We start from the raw sequence: 22892 nt of genomic DNA, 5'->3' as shown, positions 1-22892 counted from the left end.
TTCCCGTAGGAACGTCCAAAAATTGCCATAGCCGACGATATTTCACGTCGTCTTGACGGGGTATTGGTTAAAGTTTTCAAATAGCAATAATCGCACCTCAGTAAGACTTCATTGGTTACGATATCGCCACTGCGCAAAGCTAAAGCAGGCACCCTATACGGCCGTTAATATACGACATATCTAAAGTAACCGGTTGCGAGAGATACAGCTCATTACAAATTTTAGATTTTATGTGAGCAAATTTTCAAGTAAGTGTTATACAGTTTAACACAAAATATATTTCTACATTTAATTGTTAGATAGTTTTGAAGGCCGTAGTTTGTGGAGCGTGGGACGCACAAAAGTTGCAGAGAAGTTACAAGCCAAATGACGCCATTCTACACCCAGCTCTACAGGCGGGTGCAAAATGATGACGTCATGGTTTAACCTGGTGAAAGTTTTGATGGACACCTGTTAATTACGAAACGCCTCAGAGTCCACCCGTGGATTCTGGAAAACGTCCTAAGAAGAGAAATATTGGCCACGTTCCGGAAGGCGTCCATTGTTGGGATGTATGTTTTAAAATACAGAAAATAGTGCATTTCTTTTACAAATAAAGCTGTTCCCATTGCTGAAAATTTCTACTGTTTCTTGCAGTAGACAAAATCTAATGTTATTAATTGCACTCTATTCATGGACGGAGGGAGGGGGGCGGCAACTGAAAATTATATATTTCACACATAATTTCATTTTAGCCACGATAATTTATGATAATTTTTGTAAATACGTTGAAGGAACATGATAATTTCAGACTGAAATAGAATTTTTTGAGAGAGCATCACTATTATGAGGAAAAATATGTCTCCTTTGCCCCCCTTGAAAAAAAATACCTTGCTTGCCCCTCCTGGATAAAAATCCTGCGGACGCCCGTGGTAGTGGGCCTTCAAATATGGATCGTGAAGTGAAAGACGAAGTGAAATTGAAAGTCAAGTGAACATTGTCATCATCTACATGTTAAAATATAATCAGTCTATCTTACCAATACATAGCAATATATGAAAATGAATAGATTATTATGGGCTGAAACTACCAGGACGAATTTTTGCACATATATTTGTACGATTATTGTCATATTGAAATAATATTTGATCTTCTATATATGGTTTCATTATAATGAACTGGCAGATAAAAATGCTAAAGAAGCAAGAATTATGGATCCCAGAACGAATATATTATTATCATATACAGATATGTTACCAAGAGTTAAAAACAAAATTCAACAAGATTGGGAGATAAGGGTGAAACAAAAATTTACATATATGGGTAATTCATATAAAAATGTACTAAATTTAAAGAATAAGACTCCGTGGTTTTATACATTTAATATACCCAGAAAGTTTTTAGTTTTAATACTAAGATTGAGATCAGGTCACATACGTTTAAATCACCATTTATATAAAATTAATTTAGTAAATTCCCCTATGTGCAAGTGCAATCTAGATCAGGAAGATGCTCATCATGTTATATTTCAATGTCCACTTTATACCACTCAAAGGGAGATGTTATTCAAGAATCTAATAAAAAAGGAATACCTCTTCCAACTTCTTTATCCTGTTTAATATCGTCACCAGATGTAACAATTGTATTTATCATTTGTAGATTTTTTCATGATATTAATATAGACATATGAAAATTGTAAATATTCAAAATGTGTAACTTGATATAGTCACCAGATATAACAATTGTATTTATTATCAATTTTAAATTTGTATGATAATGATGTAGATAAATTATGTATAAGAAAACTGTATATATTCAAAATTTGTAATTTGTGTAACAGGTCATGCATGACATATTTTTTAGGACACTTGATGTAAAGCTGTTATAACATCTAAAACCAATAAAGTATGAATGAATGAATCTTCTATATATTCGAGCGAATCACGCTCGAGCGTGGGAGATTCGATCTAGTATTTTCGAGCGAAAGTGGTCCAATGTAGTACTCTAGTTAGTAACATAGAAATACTTTCAACCTATCAATATTATTTAATTCTTCTGATCCTCGTACATTTGTTTTACATCCTATTGATTTATATATTAAGTAAACTTCGATTCTATAGTTAATATGCCAATGCGATAGATCCAAATTTTCAAATATTATAATTTTCTGTTACAGTGACTTAAATCTGTTCTTGCTTCAGAAGAACGCTTTTCAACTCGACATTCTTACTGTCGACGCATGGCATTATATTAACAACAAAGCCATCCAAAGGAAAGAATACTGTTCTTTATTATTTTCGATCGTTCAAGGTTGAATTTCTTGTTCCATTTCATTGTCAGTTATGTGAACCAGAACCATATATTTTCAAGATTTACATAATTACTTAATTACTTCAACACTACAGTAGTCATATTCTAATTGAGGCATAAAGCAATTAATGTAAATTGAAACGTAATATTCCCATCGACCTTGGACATCCAATATATTATATTGATATCGGAAGAGAATCGATTAACAATGGCCTACAAGCATTGCTGATTTCACTCGTTTCGGTATAAAAGGGAATTAGCGTTATGTGACGAAACAAAGCAGACTGACAATCACGATGAAGAGGTTCACGGTAAGGTTCAACCCTTTCATTTCGTTATCTTGCGGTAATAGTAATATTCTTATACGTTTCTTACTAAACAGTGATGATATCTTCAATATGTAAATTTGTATGTAGAGTATTTGACTGTAGTGGACTGTCTACACGTCGTTTTACAGTGCTTCATTATGACATTGAGTTCCGCTTGAAAGAGGCTCCGTTATTTATGTTACGTGTTACAATTCAAAATTCCTCAAAGATTTAACTCGATTAATTGAAGGGCTCTCGTGTAAAACATGGTAAGTGACATTTTATTTTAGTCATTTTTGACTTTCATAGAAAAATGTGCCTTCCTTCAACTTTCGAGTGAAATTGCCAAGTTATGCAATTTACATTGGGCTCAGCGAAGCCTTCTGAAATTGGTAAACATAACACGAAAACAATTTATCTACAGTATAGCTTCTAATAACACTTTTCCTTAATGAACTCTGAAATGACCAAAATGTCACTTACTATATTATAAACCCCAGCCCTTCAAATAATTTTCTCAAAATCATTGCTATCCTTATATTTAATTTAACTGTTCTTTTTTTATGCTTACAAAATTTTCACAGCGCTTAAGTGCTTTTAACAACAAGAACATAAATGTAAGGCATGCCTTTGTTATAAATGATCACATTTATAGCATTTGTAAAACTTTCACCACTAAATATGTAATGAAAGATATGATCCAACACATATCATTGTAAATGTTAACAGTCTTTACTGACAATACTTCCTACAAAAAAACACATTTACTGTATAAGCACAAAGATTGTAGTTTGTTCCCATTCACTTTTAGACAAACAAGACCTCCACATTCTCCCTTGTAAGACTTTTCCCTATAACTTTAACTGCATTATTGTACCCTACTGTTGAGTTTATGTTTGAAAACAATAATATTGCAATTGCTTGAAGAGCACAAACCGCGAAACTTGAGTTGTCTGAAGGGCACACACGTTTTCCTTTAAGTTGAAATGTTTTCTATTTTCACTTGTCTCCTGCACAGAGTTTTTTCAAAGATAAGCAGGGTTTTGCTACTTCTTAGATTGCTCCGTCTTGTTACCTGCTTCAGGTAGCCTAGGAGTTCAGGTGTACATACATCATTTTGCAATATACACTGGATATCGATATTATGCAAAAGATGTAACGTTTCTTCGCAAGGGTCTGCTTCCACGAGAGCATCTAATGTCTGCAGTGACAGTAGAGCTGTGTGCTTGAAGAAGCAGTTGAGAAGGCTTCACTGGTAGAAACTGAGAAGCAATCTTGTGTTACCTGCAAGTCATTCTTGAGATTTTAAAGTTTGCTCGCAACAAGGTGAGCTGTTGCACATAACGATCCCTCAGTTTGTAAAGGAAAAATAGCATCACTGTATTCTTATTATAAATGTTTGCACAACTTGAAATCTATAGTTTGAAGCATTCGTCTGCTATCACAGTGGTGTGTAGTGTTATTATTCTGTTTGATTTATTTTGGAAATTTCTGATAGAGGGCTTTGCAATCGTCTCTCAGTGTCATTGGCACTTGACTTAATGCGACTTTTACTATAGTGCAGCTCCTGGCATGTTCTTGTGACAAAAGGTTTTTATTATTGAAAGTTTGGTTACATTGGTTGATTGGTTGATTTGGTGATTTAAGTCCACTTTATGTGCAGTAGGGTTAATCGGGACTGGACCTACAGTTTAAAGTGGGATCCGACTCATTATGTGCCTTCATCGGGTATCAAACCCGGGATCCTACCATTATTATTGTTTTGAAGTATTTTTGTAGTTTTCACGAAAAACATGGGTAGAAAGTGCAACATTTCTCAACGTAAGTAAGAATTGTTTTTATGCGAATACGTTCTACAAGAATTATTTGCTTTAATATTGTTATTAATTCTGCAAAGTGTTCAATATACAAGGTGAGTCAAAAGTCCCTGACCATCCCTTATAAAATAAAAGGGGGTGTAGATTGCAGCAATTCGTCATGGTAGTAATATGTTAGACTTAGGGGGAAACTTTTTGGTGCATGCTATGATAACGTCCGCCATCTTGGTGACCGCCATCTTGGATCCAACTACATTTTTTAAATGGGAAGTGAGGCATGTGGGGTATGGTTTTGGGCTAGAATTTCACCAGGAATTCAGTGGTGAAGTCAGATTTATGAAAACTTTAATGATAAGGAAGTTATTGGTGAAATTCCTGGTGAAATTCTAGCCCTAAACTATACCCAAAATGCACCCCTTCCCAATTAAAAAAAATGAAGTTGGATCCAAGATGGAGGTCGGCACGATAGCGGACGTATAATGAGCCGTGGCTTAAATACTAAATATATGTTGGCCTCCCCGATGGAGCAGTGGTAGCGTCATCGCCTTGTAATCAAGGGGTCCCGCGTTCGATTCCCGGTGGAAGCACATAGTGGTTCGGATCCCACTTGAAACTGTAGGTCCAGTCCCGATTAGCCTTACTGTGCATAAAGTGGACTTAAAACAACAAATCAATCTAATAAATAATATATATTGTGCAGATATTGTATTTTGTATAATTGTTAAGATAATAAATATAATATATAAATAATATAAGTCAAATGTAATCATCAAAACAACTGTAAATGCAGGAGCGTAATGCTGAGAAGTAAAATTAATGTAGCATATCGCGCTACGACACTTGGGGTTCCGGGTTCGAATCCCGGCCTGGGCATGGATGTTTGTGAGTGTCTATTCATCAATTTCAGCATGTCATCACTCATCCTCATCTTCTCAAATTAGCCAACAGTGCCACAAAAAGCGAAGTAAAATAAAGCAAATCAATCAATAAAAATAATCTAATACTTTACAAAGTATAGTTGCTAAATCTTGTGGATGGTCCTTTGCAAAGAGTTCTGAAGCTATTAGAGTACGTGCCTACACCGATATGATGTTGAAAAGGAAGTAGATTCCAGCATTTCATATGTCTTTCGTTTGAAAGATATCTGTTGCGAGGTAAAAACACGTGAAACCATGAATTCCACCTTGTCTGTATAAGAGTAGGGGGTAACAATTTAACTTTTTTTTTCTATCTGGATACTTATCTTGCAGGAACTCAAGGTACATGTGCCTCGTTTTTCTTGTGTTAAAAATAATGACCTATCTAATTATCGCAACAACTTCATTCGGGTTGCTAATTTGTTTCTTCCAGGAATTTCCAATCAAATTTAATGTTTACGCCCAACACTGTATGTTCCCCAGAAAGTGCGACAAGATATTGAAGACACTCTGTCGTGTATTTGTATGAATTTGATACAGTCCAGGCTATATTTTTGTATTTAATTATACATTTTCTTATTGTGTCTGAAATGAAACTTGCACACGTGTTAGCATCTGAATTGTCTAAGAAATAGATACCACCAGCTAGACTATAATTAAAAGAACTTATAGCGCTTCAGGTTACTTGAACAGAAGAAGTGTGAGTTTGTATTACATATTTCTCTGATTTTCTCGCCTTAAAATGTAAAATTAGGTGTTATTTTGAAAAACTTACATAATTCGCAATTACGACATACCGAAAACCTGTCTCCTTAACTTACCCAAATACATTTTCAACGCTTTATTTTGCTTTCCACGACTTTTCGGTATTATTTATAAAACATAAACTTGATGCCTCTAAATATAATTCTTAACTTAAGTGATGTGTGAATGTCAAACACTATGCAGATGTCTTGGAAATCACATTTTCTACCACAAAATTAATTAAAGCAGATAATTAAACGTGTTTTATACTTTAAATTAATACGTTTTCTCTAAGGTATGTGCACAGGCTCATTAGAATAACTGTAGGAGCTGAATAATTCATTATAACCAGAATGGTCAAAACCCCATATATTTCTAGTTAATAATCTTCCATTTCTGCCTCCGTTAGGTAGTGCGGATAACGACAATCTCTTATATTCCTGTTTATTTGTCACGTGGTTATCGAAATGCAACAGCAGTTATAACTTGCCCCAATTTAGTTTTATTCTATAAATGCCAAAAGAAAAGAGGAAAGCAGTGTAAATTACGTCATCCAGTCTCTATGAGATAGCTCTACATCGCGAATTATGAACACTCTCATTCTCATTCTCTCCCTCTCTCACTATATCTCTCTCTGCATGTGACCACATATATATGTGTGTGTGTGTGTGTATGTTGAAAAACTACAGACACCATTTGAGATATGTATCGTACATTAATGTACGGATGATATTTCGGAGAATAGGTCTACATATTACTCATATTGTACATTAGCCATGGACGTCCGCAGGATTCTTTCCAGGGAGGGGCAAGGAAGGTATATTTTTCCAAGGAAGGGTAAACAAGGCACATTCTCTCCAAAAATAGTGCTGTTCCCTAAAAAAAACATTGCTTAAATATGAATGTATGATGTTCATGCAATAATTAACACATATTATTGTGACTAAAATGAAATTATATTTATGAAATACATAATTTTTGGTTGACTTTCATATTCCAGGGGGGGCACGGCCCCCCTTCCCCCCCCCCCCTTCCGGACGTCCATGTACATTGCAGAGAATAAGGTAAAGAATAACTGGAATCAAAAATCTAATAAAGCGAATGCTCCTATCTGGCGTCCGATATCGAACAGCAGCCAATGGGTCACGTGATGCCGCTGGGCTCCCAGCAGCCATCACGGCAGCTGCCCGGGAGTTTAAACTCGGAACTATACTCCTTTTCCAAAATGTCTGGAGTAAGAGAACGCGAACGCGTCCTGAGTGCACGTTGCGGGTATGTGCCTCGTACAATGAACGCGCGGAGGGGAGGGGTTGCGCGGGAGGGGGCGACTCGACTGGTCATTCGTGGTCCAGTAGTTCTGTAAAACATGACAGCTCGCAAGCCTACTAGTCTCCCCACCTAGTCTGGCCCCGCCCACAAGCTTTCGCCTCTCCGTGTCGCTACTCCAGACATTCCGGAAAAGGAATATAGGATGGCTTGAGTTTCTTTCAAAATGCATGATTTCTCACTCCAGTTTTTCTTCACCTTATCCTATGCAATATATTCAGCACATCCAACATAGGCCAACACATAGTTCTATGCGTGCAGATACAATTATTTTTTGTATTAGTTTTCCCATCCAGTGGTTTCCACATTAAAAGAAAAGCAGCAGAGAGCTTGGAGAATAGTTTATTTTATTCCGACTTTTATTATTATTTTAAATATGTTCTATATTTAGACATAATTTGAATAAAGCGCTGTTTATACACATTCTGGGCTGTTTTCCACATCGACTTCTCGCAAAGAGTGCTTTCATTATTTTTAAATAGACATTTGTGATACAGGGTGTTCATAATGTTAACGTTCCTACAAGGACCAGACTCTGATGTAGTCGACCTGGAAGGCAGCATCCTCTCCATTGTTGACGTCAAGATTCCACGTGGAGTAACAATCGTTTCTCGCATTCCAAAACTCCATGCAGGCGTGGAATACGAAAGAAAAAAGCGCGAACATTAATTCGAAAACCTTTCAAAAGTAATTTGCAAACTAGTTAATTTTATCCCAAAGCTAAATGTGTTTTCAGTGGATTTCAACCCGGTACTCTCATGGATTATTATCTTATACAAATGTCCTACAATCTGTTTAAAATTTATCTGTGTATACACCAACCCAAAAAGGAGAAAAAATAGAGAAGTCACGTATACAAATACCAACCAATGTAATCTACGCATATGAAGGAGGGAAAAATCAAAGTCCATTTCTTAACTTCGTACAGAAAGGCAATTTGAAATTTAAGAATGCTACATAATGAAGCAGAGAAGCAATTTTTATGCTCATTTATGCGTGACTATGAGTGTATTTCCAAAAGTTAGACATGTGGGGATGTAGTACCCACACTTAGAATAGCATGGTATCAAAATCTCAAGTTTCACCACTTCCCCAGTGGCGGAATGGTTATCACATCGCGGTACGACGCCAGGGGTCCCGGGTTCGAATCCCGGCGTGGGCATGGATGTTTGTGAGTGTCTATTCCTCAATTTCATTATATCATCACTCATCCCCATCTTCTCAAATTAACCAAAAGTGGCACAAAAAATAAGTAAAATAAACTAAAACAAATCAATCAATCAAGTTTCACCAGAAGTGGACTTTGATTGTTATTTCCATGTACCCTTGATATAACTTCATTGTATGTGATTGAAATTTCTAGTCTTACCATTTCATGCATAGCTAAGATCTCTTTATTGTTTTCCAATCTTTTGTTATTATACTCTTTAACTTTTCAATTATGACCATGAATTCTAGCACCAACATCTATATATATATATATATATATATATATATATATATATATATATATATATATATATATATATATATATATAAAATTGATGAATGTGTGTATATACAGGGTGTTCCGGGAGGAAGCGACAATACTTTGGGAACTGGTAGTATGGGTGATTCTAAGCAAAAAAGTTCATATGAACATGGGTCCGATCTTGAACGATAATGGAGATATGAACAGAAATAAAAATGATGTAGGGAAACGTAAACAAAAACAGTAACAAGTAAAACATGGCAATGTTATGGTAATTGTGTAAGTAAATACGAGAAGGGACATGCTGATACTAATCTTTATTGCATGAATTTGTGGTGTAGCAGTAATTAGTACAAGATAATTAAGTAATGAAGCAAGCAATAAATGTAGAGAAATGAAATGTTAACACCTGCTGGTTAGCACTCACATGAACGAATGTAAGGAGCGAAAAGGCCACAGAAATGATAGCAGGTCAGAGCAGATTCTCAAAACTACCACCACCAACATCAACGCACTTCTGAGCGCGTCGGAGGACATCTTGTGTTACACTACAAAGTTCCCGATGATGTTCCCGGATTAACGCAGCAGCATTCATAATGCGAATGTGCAGTTCATCCCTTGTATTCACCCTTTCCCGGTACACCTCCTGCTTCATCCACCCCCATAAACAGAAATCAAGAGGGGTTCGGTCGGGAGAACGAGGTGGCCATGGAACCAGACCACTACAACGACGACGACAACGACCAATCCATCGATTACGGTAGGTGGAATTCAGATGTTGAATGATCAACCGACTGGAATGAGCAGTTCTACATTTATTGCTTGCTTCATTACTTAATTATCGTGTACTAATTACTGCTACACCACTAATTCATGCAATAAAGATTAGTATCAGCATGTCCCTTCTCGTATTTACTTACACAATTGCCATTACATTGCCATGTTTTACTTGTTACTGTTTTTGTTTACGTTTTCCTACACCATTTTTATTTCTGTTCATATCTCCGTTATCGCTCAAAATCGGACCCATGTTCATATGAACTTTTTTGCTTAGAATCACCCATACTACCAGTTCCCAAAGTATTGCCTCTTCCTCCCGGAACACCCTGTATGTATGTAAGTTTGTTCCGAACTCTCGAACGCCTGGAGCAATTTCAACCAAACTTTGTACACATATGACTTAGAATCTGGAAAGAAATACTGTGGGGGTAAGACACCCCTGGCACCCCTAGGGGTGGGGGTAGGAATGGGGGTGATATGTAAAAATAATCGAAAACGACCGATATAAGTGTGGAATCAATAGTTTTCGGGGTTCCTAATATGAATAGTGACACTCCCAATGCCGCTCAACTCCAATTTCATCACCTATCGGCATGAGTGTGAGAGGGGGTGAAAAATAAAATGTAAAAAATGACCTACATTAGTGTCGAATCCATAGTTTTCGGAGTCTCTAAGCTAATTGGTGACATTCACGATTGCAATTTTCATATGTGTACCAAGTTTGGTTGAAATGGCTCCAGGCGTTCGAGAAGTTTCATTACTTCATAATTTGTATACTGTACTTATACTTTTCAATACCTGTAAATAAAATTAGTTACATTTTACACCATAGTCAGAATTCATAATTTTCCTGTCTAATAGAAGATTGGGATAAATAAATACGTGGGCAACGTCTGGTAATCAGATAGTATACATAAAAAAGCACATAAACAACAAAACCGTATTAATCCATAAGATTGTATTTTATTTAAACCTTCTCTGGAAGCTTCATATTGACCAGGGCATTCCTTTGTTTTCACCAGTCGTCTACCGTCTGTGGTATTTCAATATTGCACAGTTAAGCGTTAAGCAAAACTTCCTGATGTGTTGAGGAAACAGGAGTTTGATCAGCAAAATAGATGGCCAGCTGTTTGCAATAAACAGGTGGAAAACTCACGATTCGGCATGGAGGAAGAGCTCCATGGCCTGAGTTTTTAGTGTGTATACAGGCTTGGAGAGGAGCGACTTTTGATTTGGATTTGAGAGAGAGAGGAGGTCGGGAGAGAGGACTTGAGAGGAGAGGTCAGAGTGTCGCTGGTCAACAAGCAACAAAGTCCAAAGAGAGTTTAGATAAATTGTATTCTACGACATTTTAAAATTCATCATTATCATTCTTCAGCTAGACAGGTATTTATCCAACCAACATACATGATTCAGGTTTGAAGGTTCATAAAACCGAATGAGTGACCATTGTATTTTCTAGTTGCTTAGATATTCTATTTTAGATTTGCCTTTCGCAGCCAAACATTTAGACTTGTCATCTTAATGACAAGTCCTCTCATCATTTATGAGGATGAATGATGAATAAGCTACATCACCCATTGATTTATTGTGGGAGTGGTAGGTTTCGATCACATCATTCAATAGAATGATACGTGGTGTAGGTTCGGGGCGGGGAGGTGTTTAATATTGCTAGAAAGTTTATGTGGTTTAAGTACGCAGGCATGGGCATGAATTGGTCATAATTTAAGTTTATATAATGTTTTGGATTATCTTCGCTTGCTCTAATTCGTGAGTCAATTGTTGCGCCATGGATGATGTGAATTGACACAGTTATAGTGTTGAAGAGAGGCTTGTGACGTGTAATACAGCACATCCCATCCTATTAGAACTATAAATTACAAATGTACTAAACATTGTAGCATTATAAATAGTCATCAGTCGAAGTATATAGCACATACACTCTGTCCAAGTTACCTCTGGAGCAGGCGAACGAAAACGAGTCTCTGAGCATGTAGTGACGCAAGACGGGTCCACCAATGAACACGTGAGATGAGATAGGATTGCGTGGAGGGGGAAAGCGACTGCAGTTACCAGCCTTCACAGCAGCGTGTTTAGCTTTGCTCTGCCCAACTCAATCCCCCCCTCCCTTCTCTGCCGTTGTGTGGAGCTTTGCTCCAGAGATAGTTGGGACAGGGCATAGCATAAAGGAAAGGGGGAACCTTATTTCTGTATAGGATATTAACCTATACCTCTCAATGGAGATTGGCTCGTTAGGGAATTCCTGTTACAAGATACAAATTTAAATCAGCAATTTTCGGCAACTATTAAAAAAAATGATGACCTACATTAAAGGAAGAAAACTGTTGAACAACGATATTTTTTTAAAAGTTAAACGTAAAACTGTAGTGTGGTTTGTATTATTATCATTGTGTTTGTGTGTGTGTGCGTGTGAAGCTGTTCTTGTACCGGAATTTAAATTTATAATGTAAACTAAAATCTGTTGTCCACAACAGTTAAAAATCTGCGAATTACGCTCAACAATCATCTTACCTTGAGAGAACACGTGACCTCAGTATATAAAAGAGCTTTTGGTGCACTACACTCTCTACCGACTTAAAAACTTCCTCCCCGAATTTATAAAATACAAACTTGTTCAATCTCTTTGTTTTCCCTACAATTGATTATTGTGTCACTGTTTACTCGGATGTTAATCACGAGTAAGCTAAACTCCTTCAGCGAATCCAGAACGCCTGTATTAGCTTCGTTTTCGACATAAAATATTCGAAACATTTGACGTCGTATTAAACGAAAGTCCAGTAACTGAAATTAAGTGATAAACGGATTTATCACAACCTTGTCCTACTGTACGAAACCCTAGAAATAAAAGACCCAAAATACCTCTCCAGGGGGTTTCAATATCTTTCCGACTTTCACTCCCGCGACACCAGATAACGTGAAAAATCTCCGTTATCCATTCCTATCCACAGATATAACTTCTACGTCAATTCTTTTACCGTTAATCAGCAGGACACTGGAACAGACTGCCCCCCGAAATCCAAGACTCTTCCTCAATTGTAACATTCAAAAGATAATTAAAATCACACATGTTAAACAATTTCGACCTAGAATGAATTTCCAGAAAACAATGCATAATACTTTTAGCTAACGAGATTTGCTTTCTCTGTAGGTATTTGTGTGTGAATGTGTGTGTGTATGTGTGTGTGTACATATAGAAACTGTGTTGCTTTTATTTTTAATTTGCTATTCATATATCTTTTCATTGTGTTAGCAAAAAAATAATCTACTGTAATTAATGGTTAATCCACTTTTTGACTCCTCGTATGCAAACTGTATTACCTTCATTATATTTTTAATTTTACTTTTATTACTTATTTCTCTTTTGTTACTTTATTCTTTAATTTATCTTTTTCATTTTTTAATTGAATACAATTAATTGTATAGAAAAACCATTGACGACTATAATGTATGGTTAAGTGGAAGAGAAGGCATTAATGTCTTAACTTCACCATGTAAACAATGTCGTAAATAAATAAATAAATATTGTTTGATATATTTTCTTATTTCAGACTTTACTTGTTGTTGCTGCTATCGTAGCATTGGCATCATCCGTTATTGTCGACAAATTCGTAAGTATTGATAATTGTAACAGTTTCAGAAAGTAATGACATTACTATGCCGTTACATTTAAGGACAAGTATTTGAAACTGATATTTTGTATAATTAAAAAATGAATAGCCTATATATTTGGACACTTCTTGAAGTGTGTTATATACTAACTTGACAAATTTTAAAAAATAGTGAAATTAAACTCTAAAATATTGAAACCGATAATTCAGGTCCAATTTTGATTTTCTTGTAAATGACTAATTATTTATCATATAAATTACACTACTCTGAAAAATATTAATAGAACGGTTTTGTACATTAATTAACCATCAATAACATTATATTTATTTATTTTACTTATTAAAAGCATGATAATGTTTCAAAACAATTTGCAATATCTAAAAGTAAAATTACAATGAACAGTTAAGTATTGCATGTATTGAAATATTTGTGAAGTTAAATATCTTTAACTTATTTTATTTTAATGAATTTTAATTATCATAAATACTCCAGGTAAAATTCTATAAACTAATATATTTTCTTTAAAAGTCAAAAGTACGTACAAATTATCATCCCTTCATTTGTAGATCCTCATACGTGTAACTGACTGAGTTCTTTGAATTCCATTCTTGTTTTCTTGTTTTATAACAAATATAATCGGGAAGCAATTCTACTGCATCTCCTCAAAGTGTAACGTGCTATCACGACCGGATACGCTGAAATTCAGTAGCTATATTCTTTGAATAATAATGTTCTTCTATTCACATTGCCATACTGTTATTCTCTTCACATTGCCATACACATATTTATTCTTCTATTTGTATTACATGTAATGCCACTTTCGTAATATATATTGGAATTATACACATGTTGAACATTTTCCGTTGTCTACATACAATGGATAATGTCAAATTAAGATCCTTTGCAAAAAAAATATTATTACCATTGTTTTTAATTAAAATGTTCGACTTTGATAAGTAGAGACATAACTTGTAGACTACATTACGAATGTCGATGTGTACATAGCTGTTCAGAAATAGGTAAATTTGTGACTTAATACACATGAATTTACATATTTTTAATATAAATTAATAAAATAATCTCCTCAAATTAAAAATAAATATGACAATGATATGTTTTAGAAATGTTCATTTTATACTTAATAACAAAATCATCAGTTTCTTCCTTCAAAATATATTTTGCACCACTCGTGATCTCGTGTTTACAAATCAGGGTCCCCTTGCATTCATATCCAATTCTTAGGCGAGAGTTATTTGCACATTTTGAAAGCAATATTTTAATGTGGTGTTAGAAAATGTAAATTTCTTTTATTATTTTTTAATGTGAAAGTGTCTAAAATGATTTGAAAAAAATTAAGTTATTATACCGAATCATTCATTAGTTAGATTTGCGATAAACTAAAAAGTTATCTCCTAAATGATGTATGGATCTTGCTTGGCGTGGAATCATAAGTGAGGTCTTGAAAAGTTTCAAAACTTTAGAGGGTTAACAACACCTTTAAACACCGTAACCCAAGTTGCTGAGGCATTGCAGTTCTCAAAATGAGACTAATGTTTGTCAAGAAAGCTAGTAATAAATTCCAGATATCATCTAGTATTTTAATTCCGTAGAACCTTTTGAATTCTTCAGTTTCCTTTGAAACCAATTAAAAAGCATTCTTGACTTAACTTTCAGGCTTATCCAAAGTACAGCTATGGGTACTCCGTAGCTGATGGACTCACAGGAGATCACAAGAACCATGTGGAGATTCGGGATGGTCCCCTTGTGAAGGGCCAGTACAGCCTGTTGGAACCAGACGGCAGCATCAGAGTTGTGACGTACACTGCTGATGACATCAACGGGTTTAATGCTGTTGTAAAGAAGATTGGACCTAATCTCCATGCCCCTTACGGTTATGGCAAATATGGCAAATAAAAGAATGCATCTGACTAACGTTTTATTTATTGTGACGGTGTACTTGAAAGTATGTTTCAAGAACAATTGAAAATGTATTTAATTGTGTTAAGAGTTAAAAAAATAAACGCTTTTTTGAACTTACACAACATTTACAGAAATAAATCCATTCGTAAGAGTAGAAAAGTATTGTTTTTTATTTTAAGGTTATACCTGTTATATAACGTGCATGGACAAAAATGTTATTGTGATATGTGTTAAAATGAAAATTTAAATATTAATATTAAAAAAAATAACTTGTGAAATGGTCTTAAGACCTACCAGTCATATTTGAGGAACTACGTGCAAAATGTTCAGTGGTTGTAAGCACACGCCTTAGTTATTATACGTACATAGTCAATGTGTTGATCGGTATGAACAGCGGCTCGTGACTTGAAAAATAGCCTACATGATAAAGGTAACGATGTTCTTTTTTGAGTTTATAATGATCAAAACATTATTGTTCAACCTCCACTCACTCGCTGTTGGGAAAGAGGGTCCATATTATCCTCACATTAACTAAATCAATATAAAGGTAAGTTTAATGAATACTAATAATAATCTCCACTTGTTTATTGCTAACGATACTTATATTTTATTCATTGTGATTTACTTTTATTCACAAAAGCAAACACCTCTGTTGATTAAGATATTATAAATGGCGATAGTGACCAGTGGCAAACTGGAACCTAAAGGTCGTTCTGGCATTCACATAAGCTAAATCATGTCCACACACAATTAGCAGCAAATGAAGGAGACTCACAGATAACGATTTTCATTTTTTCTCAATTTGTTGTTTTGAATATATTGAGACGTTTATGGTAATTTATAATTTTATGTAATATATTTTTTTAAAAAAATAGTTTTCTTATGGAATTCTAAGCGATAACAGCGAGAATTTTCGAGCTTTTCAATAGTATGTAGATCTGGATAAATGACTGCTCCTTGCTCTCTTGAATCCGGATATATCCAACCTACTACAACGATTATGTGAATAAGCTGGCTCGAGACTGGTTTAACATATCACATTGTGATAACATACACATACGCACAATTTAGAATCTGTATAGGCGAATCTCTGTCTACAATCGGCAAGTAGATTTCGCGCCTGAAATTCGCAAAGCAACCCATGTTTTCGGCATCGGTCACCATGTAAAAAATGCACTTTTTTTGGACTTTTTGGAACCCTGTAGCCAGGCCCCTGGGCCGATTCGATTCATACTCGACTTTTGCCACTTGCATAAGATACCCTTTCGATCGCTGCCATTTAAAAAAAAATCTACTGTCAATTTCCAAAATATGCTTGCGAAAGGCTACTTTTTCAGTTAGCCGTGGTGTCGTAAACGGAGCTCCAACGTCGTAATCTTTGTGCTGGGGTTATAGACAAAGGTCCAGGCTACCCGAATGTGAAGTCCGATTTTCCTTTCGTTACTTTTCCTGCATGTGAAAAATTTCCGAAAATTGTCAAATTTTGAGCCTCTGCCAGGCCCAGGGGGAACTCGAACAGGCCCGTCCTTCAAAATACTTCATTATATATATACCCAGCATGCACCTGACGCATCTCCTCCTCCCTCCCGTAGATCAATAACAGACCCGATGATGTGAAGCACATCTCAGTGCGGAGAGAGGGATACACTAACATTAGTAACATGCTCAATGTATATACACTTGACAAGCAAACCTCATGGTAGTTGAACTAAACAGCCCTCCCCCCTCCCCGGCTGATATTCCAACATAATTACAATATATATATATATATATATATATATATATATATATATATATATATATATATATATATACACACACACACACACACACACACACACACACAGGGTGTCCCAGAAATGGGAGCGTGTTCCTGACATGCCAACAATGTAAAAAGTTTATATGAACATATGTCCGGAAATGTTTGGTTTCAGAGCTATAGGCTGTCACAACAAGTGCTCACTGGAACTTCTCTATCTTCCACAGGTGGTTTCCTGTAACACAACCAGGTATTTGATGAGTGGTACATGCTGAGAGGGCGTTGTTGAGACCATGTACACCAATCAGGAACGAGCAGATATGCACTTCATGTATGTTTGGCAGATAACAATGCTGAAGAGGCCCGTCTTGGAAGAAGTTACACTGAACATACGTAAACAAACGCACTACATGCATTATGTTGCTCCCGCACACTTTAGCCTTGTTGCCCGCAGGTGCATGAATCGAAGGTACCCTGGTCGGTAGATCGGTAGAGGGGGGACCAATTGCCTGGCCTCCACGCTCCCCCAATTTAAACCCCTTGGTGTGACGTCACGCACTTTGTGACACCAGCTCTACCGCGGGAGACTGAGAAGCATGGCGAATCACGTGACGAGCGGGTAGCAGACGACAAAAAAACAAGGTAGTGTCTGCTGCCACGTTCTTTTTCTGCTGGAACCTCAAAAAAGATGCTCGTGGCAGCAGACTCGGTATTTGTCTTATCGTGATGTAATCATGCTATGTATGCTATTACGTCTGTAACAAATACTGTGAAGTTGTAGCGATTACTTTCACAAAAATGTTTTAAGATTATGTCCTTTAGCATTCTTCTCATAATAAACCTAAATGCTCTCGTAGTTAGGTTAGGTTCTGTTAGCATTAAAATAATATCGCTAAATGCTTTCTAAAGAAAAAGGTTCTAAATTACCTGTTAAAATATTTCCACGGGAGTAATAGGAAGTTACCCATCTGTACTAATTTCTATTCTGTGACTTGTATATTAAGATTTACACTTCTTTACGATCACGAACTAATATAAATGAATGACAATTCGTAAAAGTATGCAGATTCCAAAGTATTAACGTTGAATGCAGGGTGCGAAATCTTGGGGGGAACGGGGGGATTTCCCCCAACCAACAATCTTGGCCTCAAAAATCCCCCCACCAAAAATTTTCGGGTGGGGGAGAGATTTTGTTACAACAAACAAAATATAAGCAATTACTTTTAATTTCAAATATACTGTACTATGAATCAGAGGCGAAGCGTCCGGTCATCGGGAGATGCGGAGATGACAAAGCAAAATAATAATAAGAAATGCTGTTTTAAATATTTTAGAGAAGAAGTAAAAAATAAGTCAGAATACTCGCATATTTGAGCGAAATTAGTCACTCGACGCCATGAAACAGCTAGAAATACGCAAGAGATTCGCTAAGTTTAGCGAATCGAAAGGAGAGCCCAGTTCTAACCCGCGTACCCAGCCGTCCCGCTACGTTTCCTGTTGAGTGCAATGGTGTCAGGCGGGCCAACTCATCGCAGCAGGTCTGCGAATCCAAGGTCCTTCGACCGCTTTTCCCCCGCTCTTGAAGGTCTGGTCATAAGAGGCCTTTTTTCAGCCCCCTTGTTTACAAACACGGCAGGCTTTCAGTGACGTCATAAGTAAGCAAAAGCATAAATTTCCCCACGGTTAGTACTAGAAAGAGCTAAGGGGGGGGGAGGAAGCAGTTCTGGATCCATTGCATTTCCTTCACAGTATTTCTCCTTTTCAATTTTTTTCTTTCTTTTGATCCTGCGGTTCAAATATCGTTTTCTGAAAATAATGTTCTTACTTTACAAAACACGAAGTACTTCAATGTTGTTTTGTGTTTACTATGCTTACGAATCACAAGACTGATCAAGATTTTTGTTCTCGAGGTGACAGACATACTTACACAGAACCTTTTCCCTAACATATCTTACTTTCACACCAGGTATGGTCAACAACATCAGGATTCCGGAAAATTTATAATCTCGATTCGGAAATTTTACTACCTGGATTTCGGAGAGAAACGTTTAACAAATTTTCCATTTTTTTCGGGTAGAATTTAAGAAAGTTTAGTCTTCCTTATTTTACGATCATATACAACGTAGAAGAAAATGAATTTGGCCATCTCTTTATTTTACACGTCTGTAGGAACACTGTTATCATCATTATCAATGTAGAAATCCCCCTCCCCCTCCACGGTTGAAAGATTGGCCCTGACGTTTGATTAGTCTTGCGATGACACGCTTCACCACTGCTAAGAATAATATCGAAAACATACACAAATTAGTGTAGTTGTGAGTGTTCAATGCTTTTTCTCTCTCAAAGAGATCATTAACAAATCTACATCAAGACGCACAATAAAACAAGAATGCCAAACAATAATAACTATGCAATCTAATTGATTTATATTAACATAAAGCAAAAACTAAATAAAAACTTGCACATAATAAAACATTCAACATTCAAATACTTCAAAATTTATTAACATCTTTAACCAGTTAGTAATGGAAGTAGTTTGCTACTTTATAATATCTGAAATATATATAAGAGTGATTTTTTTGTGTAATTAATAATAATAGGTAATAGTAATATATTTTTAATTTAGTAATGTATTTGTTGTATTTGTACTTAAAATGATTTCGCACCCTGGTTGAATGCTACGCGCTACGACATTATCAGTCATGACGTCCAAACTCTGCCCTCCACTCACATTTTGTGACGTCACCACCTGGCAGCACCAATCACTGGCGTGCATTCTATCGCCTATGCTGAACAGTACAGCGCCTTGAATAACGTAGTGTGGTTCTGGGCTCTCTGGCTGGTTCCACTCGAATATGATACCACTAGAGGCGCTGGCGTTGGTTTTGGTGCATGATATTCGTCTGCTTATAATGGAAGTAAATGGAGTTTTCGCTGCAACATCTGATTCATTTACATGAAACATTTCTATGAATGTGATAATTGATATGATATTTAGTACAATGGTCGCGAAGATATTAAGGAACATTCTATATAGTCGACCACGTCCTGTTATCGTTATTGTACTTTCGATAATAATACGGGAGAAAAAATACGCGTGGAATGCTCTTGGTAACTACATTTTTGTGTATGAATTAGGTTCATTATTATTATCATCATCATCATTTCTTTTAAAGATATACACACTGAAGCATTTGTATTTTTGATATTTACTGTCTCTTTTCTTCCGCTTTAAACTAATCGCGGCGATGATGATAATGATGATTGCATGAAACGACAAGGGGAACCCCACAAAACTTTCTTAGTGCCATCGACATGAGTGTAAGGAAACTTTCAAACCAATGGGACAAGCGACATGGGATGTTCACACTGTCACACTAGTGACACACACTTCCAGACTGTAAAATAGCATTCATTGCACATGAGGGTCCAAACAGCAAACGACACGTTCATATGGCGTATTCGCGTACTACTTGTTACTTCGGTCGGAAAGCTCCTTAAAGGAAGGTTGCTGAGATCGAAGCGACGCGGTACAGGGGGAGTTCCCAACTAAGTGACAAGCGACATGGTGCCTTCAGTCTGTTAGCAAGCGTTGCTTGCGAACAACAGATAGGCGACACTATAAACCGCACATTACAACAATGGATCTATGCGACACGATAAACCACACGTGTCGCTTTGTCGCTTCTGCGTCGCTCAAACTGGGCTATTTCCTCAATACCTTGCAACATGTTGCCGTGGTTTGTTGTTCGCGCATGCGCGATGAAATGAGTGCCTTGCTTTAGTGAGATTGCGCACCAAAGCGACAAGGGGCACGCGACACTTATCGCTTGAGGATTTCACCAACCGAACACTGGCCTGTGCTTCCCGTCATGCTGCTACGATGTGAAATGTTACTCTTGATTGGCTCCTTTCCTTTCCAAGCAACATGTGTCGCTTCGGTATGAAAGTTGTCTTGGACCAAAGACCTGTGTCGCTTTGGTGTGAAATCCTCGTATCGTTTGTCGCGTGTCGCTTTGTTCTAAAATCTCCTTGAGGAAACGATGCAGTCAGAGCTTGTGTCCCTATGGTTTGAAAGGCTGCATTGATTACCGACTGCTCGCTTTCAAGCGACACTTGTGGTTTGTCGCCTCGGTATGAAATATATCTCAGGATACTATTTATATTCTAATAACATAGAAAAATAAACTCTAGTACACAGTCCAAGACCTGACGTCCGGAATCACATTGCGATGTTTCTTCTTGTGTTACGCACACTTACTATTTAAATATTCATTAATTTTATTTTACTTTTCTTTCCAAATTAATTCCATTTCGTGACTGCAAATCACTCCACAAATATAACTGTTTCCATCAATTCACGTACCGCCCTGCAAGACAAACAAATCTACATAATATATTCCAAAAACTAACAAAGCCGCATTACTTTCAAAAGAAAATTAGCACCGATTCTGATCGCACTGCCATCTATGTTCTCATCTGTCGCGGAACCAGTTTTTTTGGGTCGTTTTCCACACTACGTTATGCTTGTCCCATTGGTTTGAAAGTTTCCTTACACTCATGTCGATGGCACTAAGAAAGTTTTGTGGGGTTCCCCTTGTCGTTTCATGCAATCATCATTATCATCATCGCCGCGATTAGTTTAAAGCGGAAGAAAAGAGACAGTAAATATCAAAAATACAAATGCTTCAGTGTGTATATCTTTAAAAGAAATGATGATGATGATAATAATAATGAACCTAATTCATACACAAAAATTTAGTTGCCAAGAACATTCCACGCGTATTTTTCCTCCCGTATTATTAACGAAAGTATGACGATAACAGGACGTGGTCGACTGTCTAGAATGTTCGTTAATATCTTCGCGACCACTGTACCAAATATCATAGCAATTATCACATTCATAGAAATGCTTCATGTAAAAGATTCAGACGTTGCAGCGAAAACTCCATTTACTCCCATTATAAGCAGACGAAATCCAAGCACCAGGTCCAACACCAGAGCCTCTAGCGTATAATTTTCGAGTGGAACCAGCCAGAGAACGCAGAACCGTGCCGTTTTCTACATTATCCAAGGCGCTGTAACCAGTGTTGCCAATCTCCGAATGCAGAATTTCCCTTTTACCAGTGTAAAATTTCCCTCGATTTTCAAAACACATCTGAAGTTGTATCTTTGTATTACTATAACTGGGACCGTATATAAGGCGGTCTAGTGGGTTCAAACCCCCCATTGAATAAAATACTAGAAACTGATCATAGTTTCATAATATAATTATCCTAAAATAAACATTTGAATTTTAAGATAAAACACTAATGTATTGAAAAAATCCCCAAACCAAAAAAGAAAATTTCGCCTACGGCGCAATGATTGTCGGACTTTGAAACCCAGCCATTGTCAAAGCTTAGCTAGGGGCCTGCTGTTAATATTTTTCTTTTGACACCTGTTTTGCCTGCGGAACAAACTTTTTTATTATTATTAATTATTTATGAAAATGATAAAAGTGTGAAGTAATGGGCAGCCACTCAATACGATTTTTTTTCACATGTTTCCCAGATATCTTTTCATCCGCAGATAAATCCCCACGACGTTTTCTAACCTTTTTGGGAGTTGCATGTAGCTTCCTATCAGTACATCTTCCATTCTCCTTGCAACAACACAGGACACACAAACAGCCACTAAGACACGTTCTGAAATGATGGACGGAACAAGAAAAAAATATTAAAATACCATCCCAAATTCTTTCCAGGTGCAGCGCAGCTCGTGCCTTGAGGCCTTTCTAGGAAACGCGACAAATATAAGCCTGACCGGTCAAGGTCATCTATAACAGGGAGAAAGAAAGCTTACTAAAAAGTGTCACTGTTGCTAACTATTCATTTGGAAAAAGTACACGCTGAAAAAAAATTCGAACTTTTTAAAAGAATGAAACGAAGA

The 22892-nt window shown here is 36.5% G+C and overlaps 1 protein-coding gene and 1 non-coding gene across 2 annotated transcripts; one reads left to right on the top strand and one right to left on the bottom strand.

Annotated features, from left to right (window-relative positions):
- Positions 1-141, bottom strand: LOC146002718 (U4 spliceosomal RNA). Its single transcript, XR_014443754.1, has one exon. It is a non-coding gene; the product is annotated as a U4 spliceosomal RNA (small nuclear RNA).
- Positions 142-2533: 2392 nt separating this feature from the next.
- LOC146002091 (larval cuticle protein A3A-like) lies at positions 2534-15338 on the top strand. Its single transcript, XM_083139809.1, has 3 exons — positions 2534-2600; positions 13222-13281; positions 14957-15338. Exons 1-3 carry the CDS (start codon positions 2586-2588, stop codon positions 15194-15196), a joined length of 315 nt encoding a protein of 104 aa, XP_082995935.1. The 5' UTR covers positions 2534-2585; the 3' UTR covers positions 15197-15338.
- Positions 15339-22892: the final 7554 nt, after the last annotated feature.

Source organism: Lepisma saccharinum, chromosome 18, assembly GCF_977018435.1.
Source record: "Lepisma saccharinum chromosome 18, izLepSacc3.1, whole genome shotgun sequence".
NCBI classification, from domain to species: domain Eukaryota; kingdom Metazoa; phylum Arthropoda; class Insecta; order Zygentoma; family Lepismatidae; genus Lepisma; species Lepisma saccharinum.
Note: the sequence above shows the minus strand (reverse complement) of the source record. Positions and strands in the feature narration are given on the sequence as shown.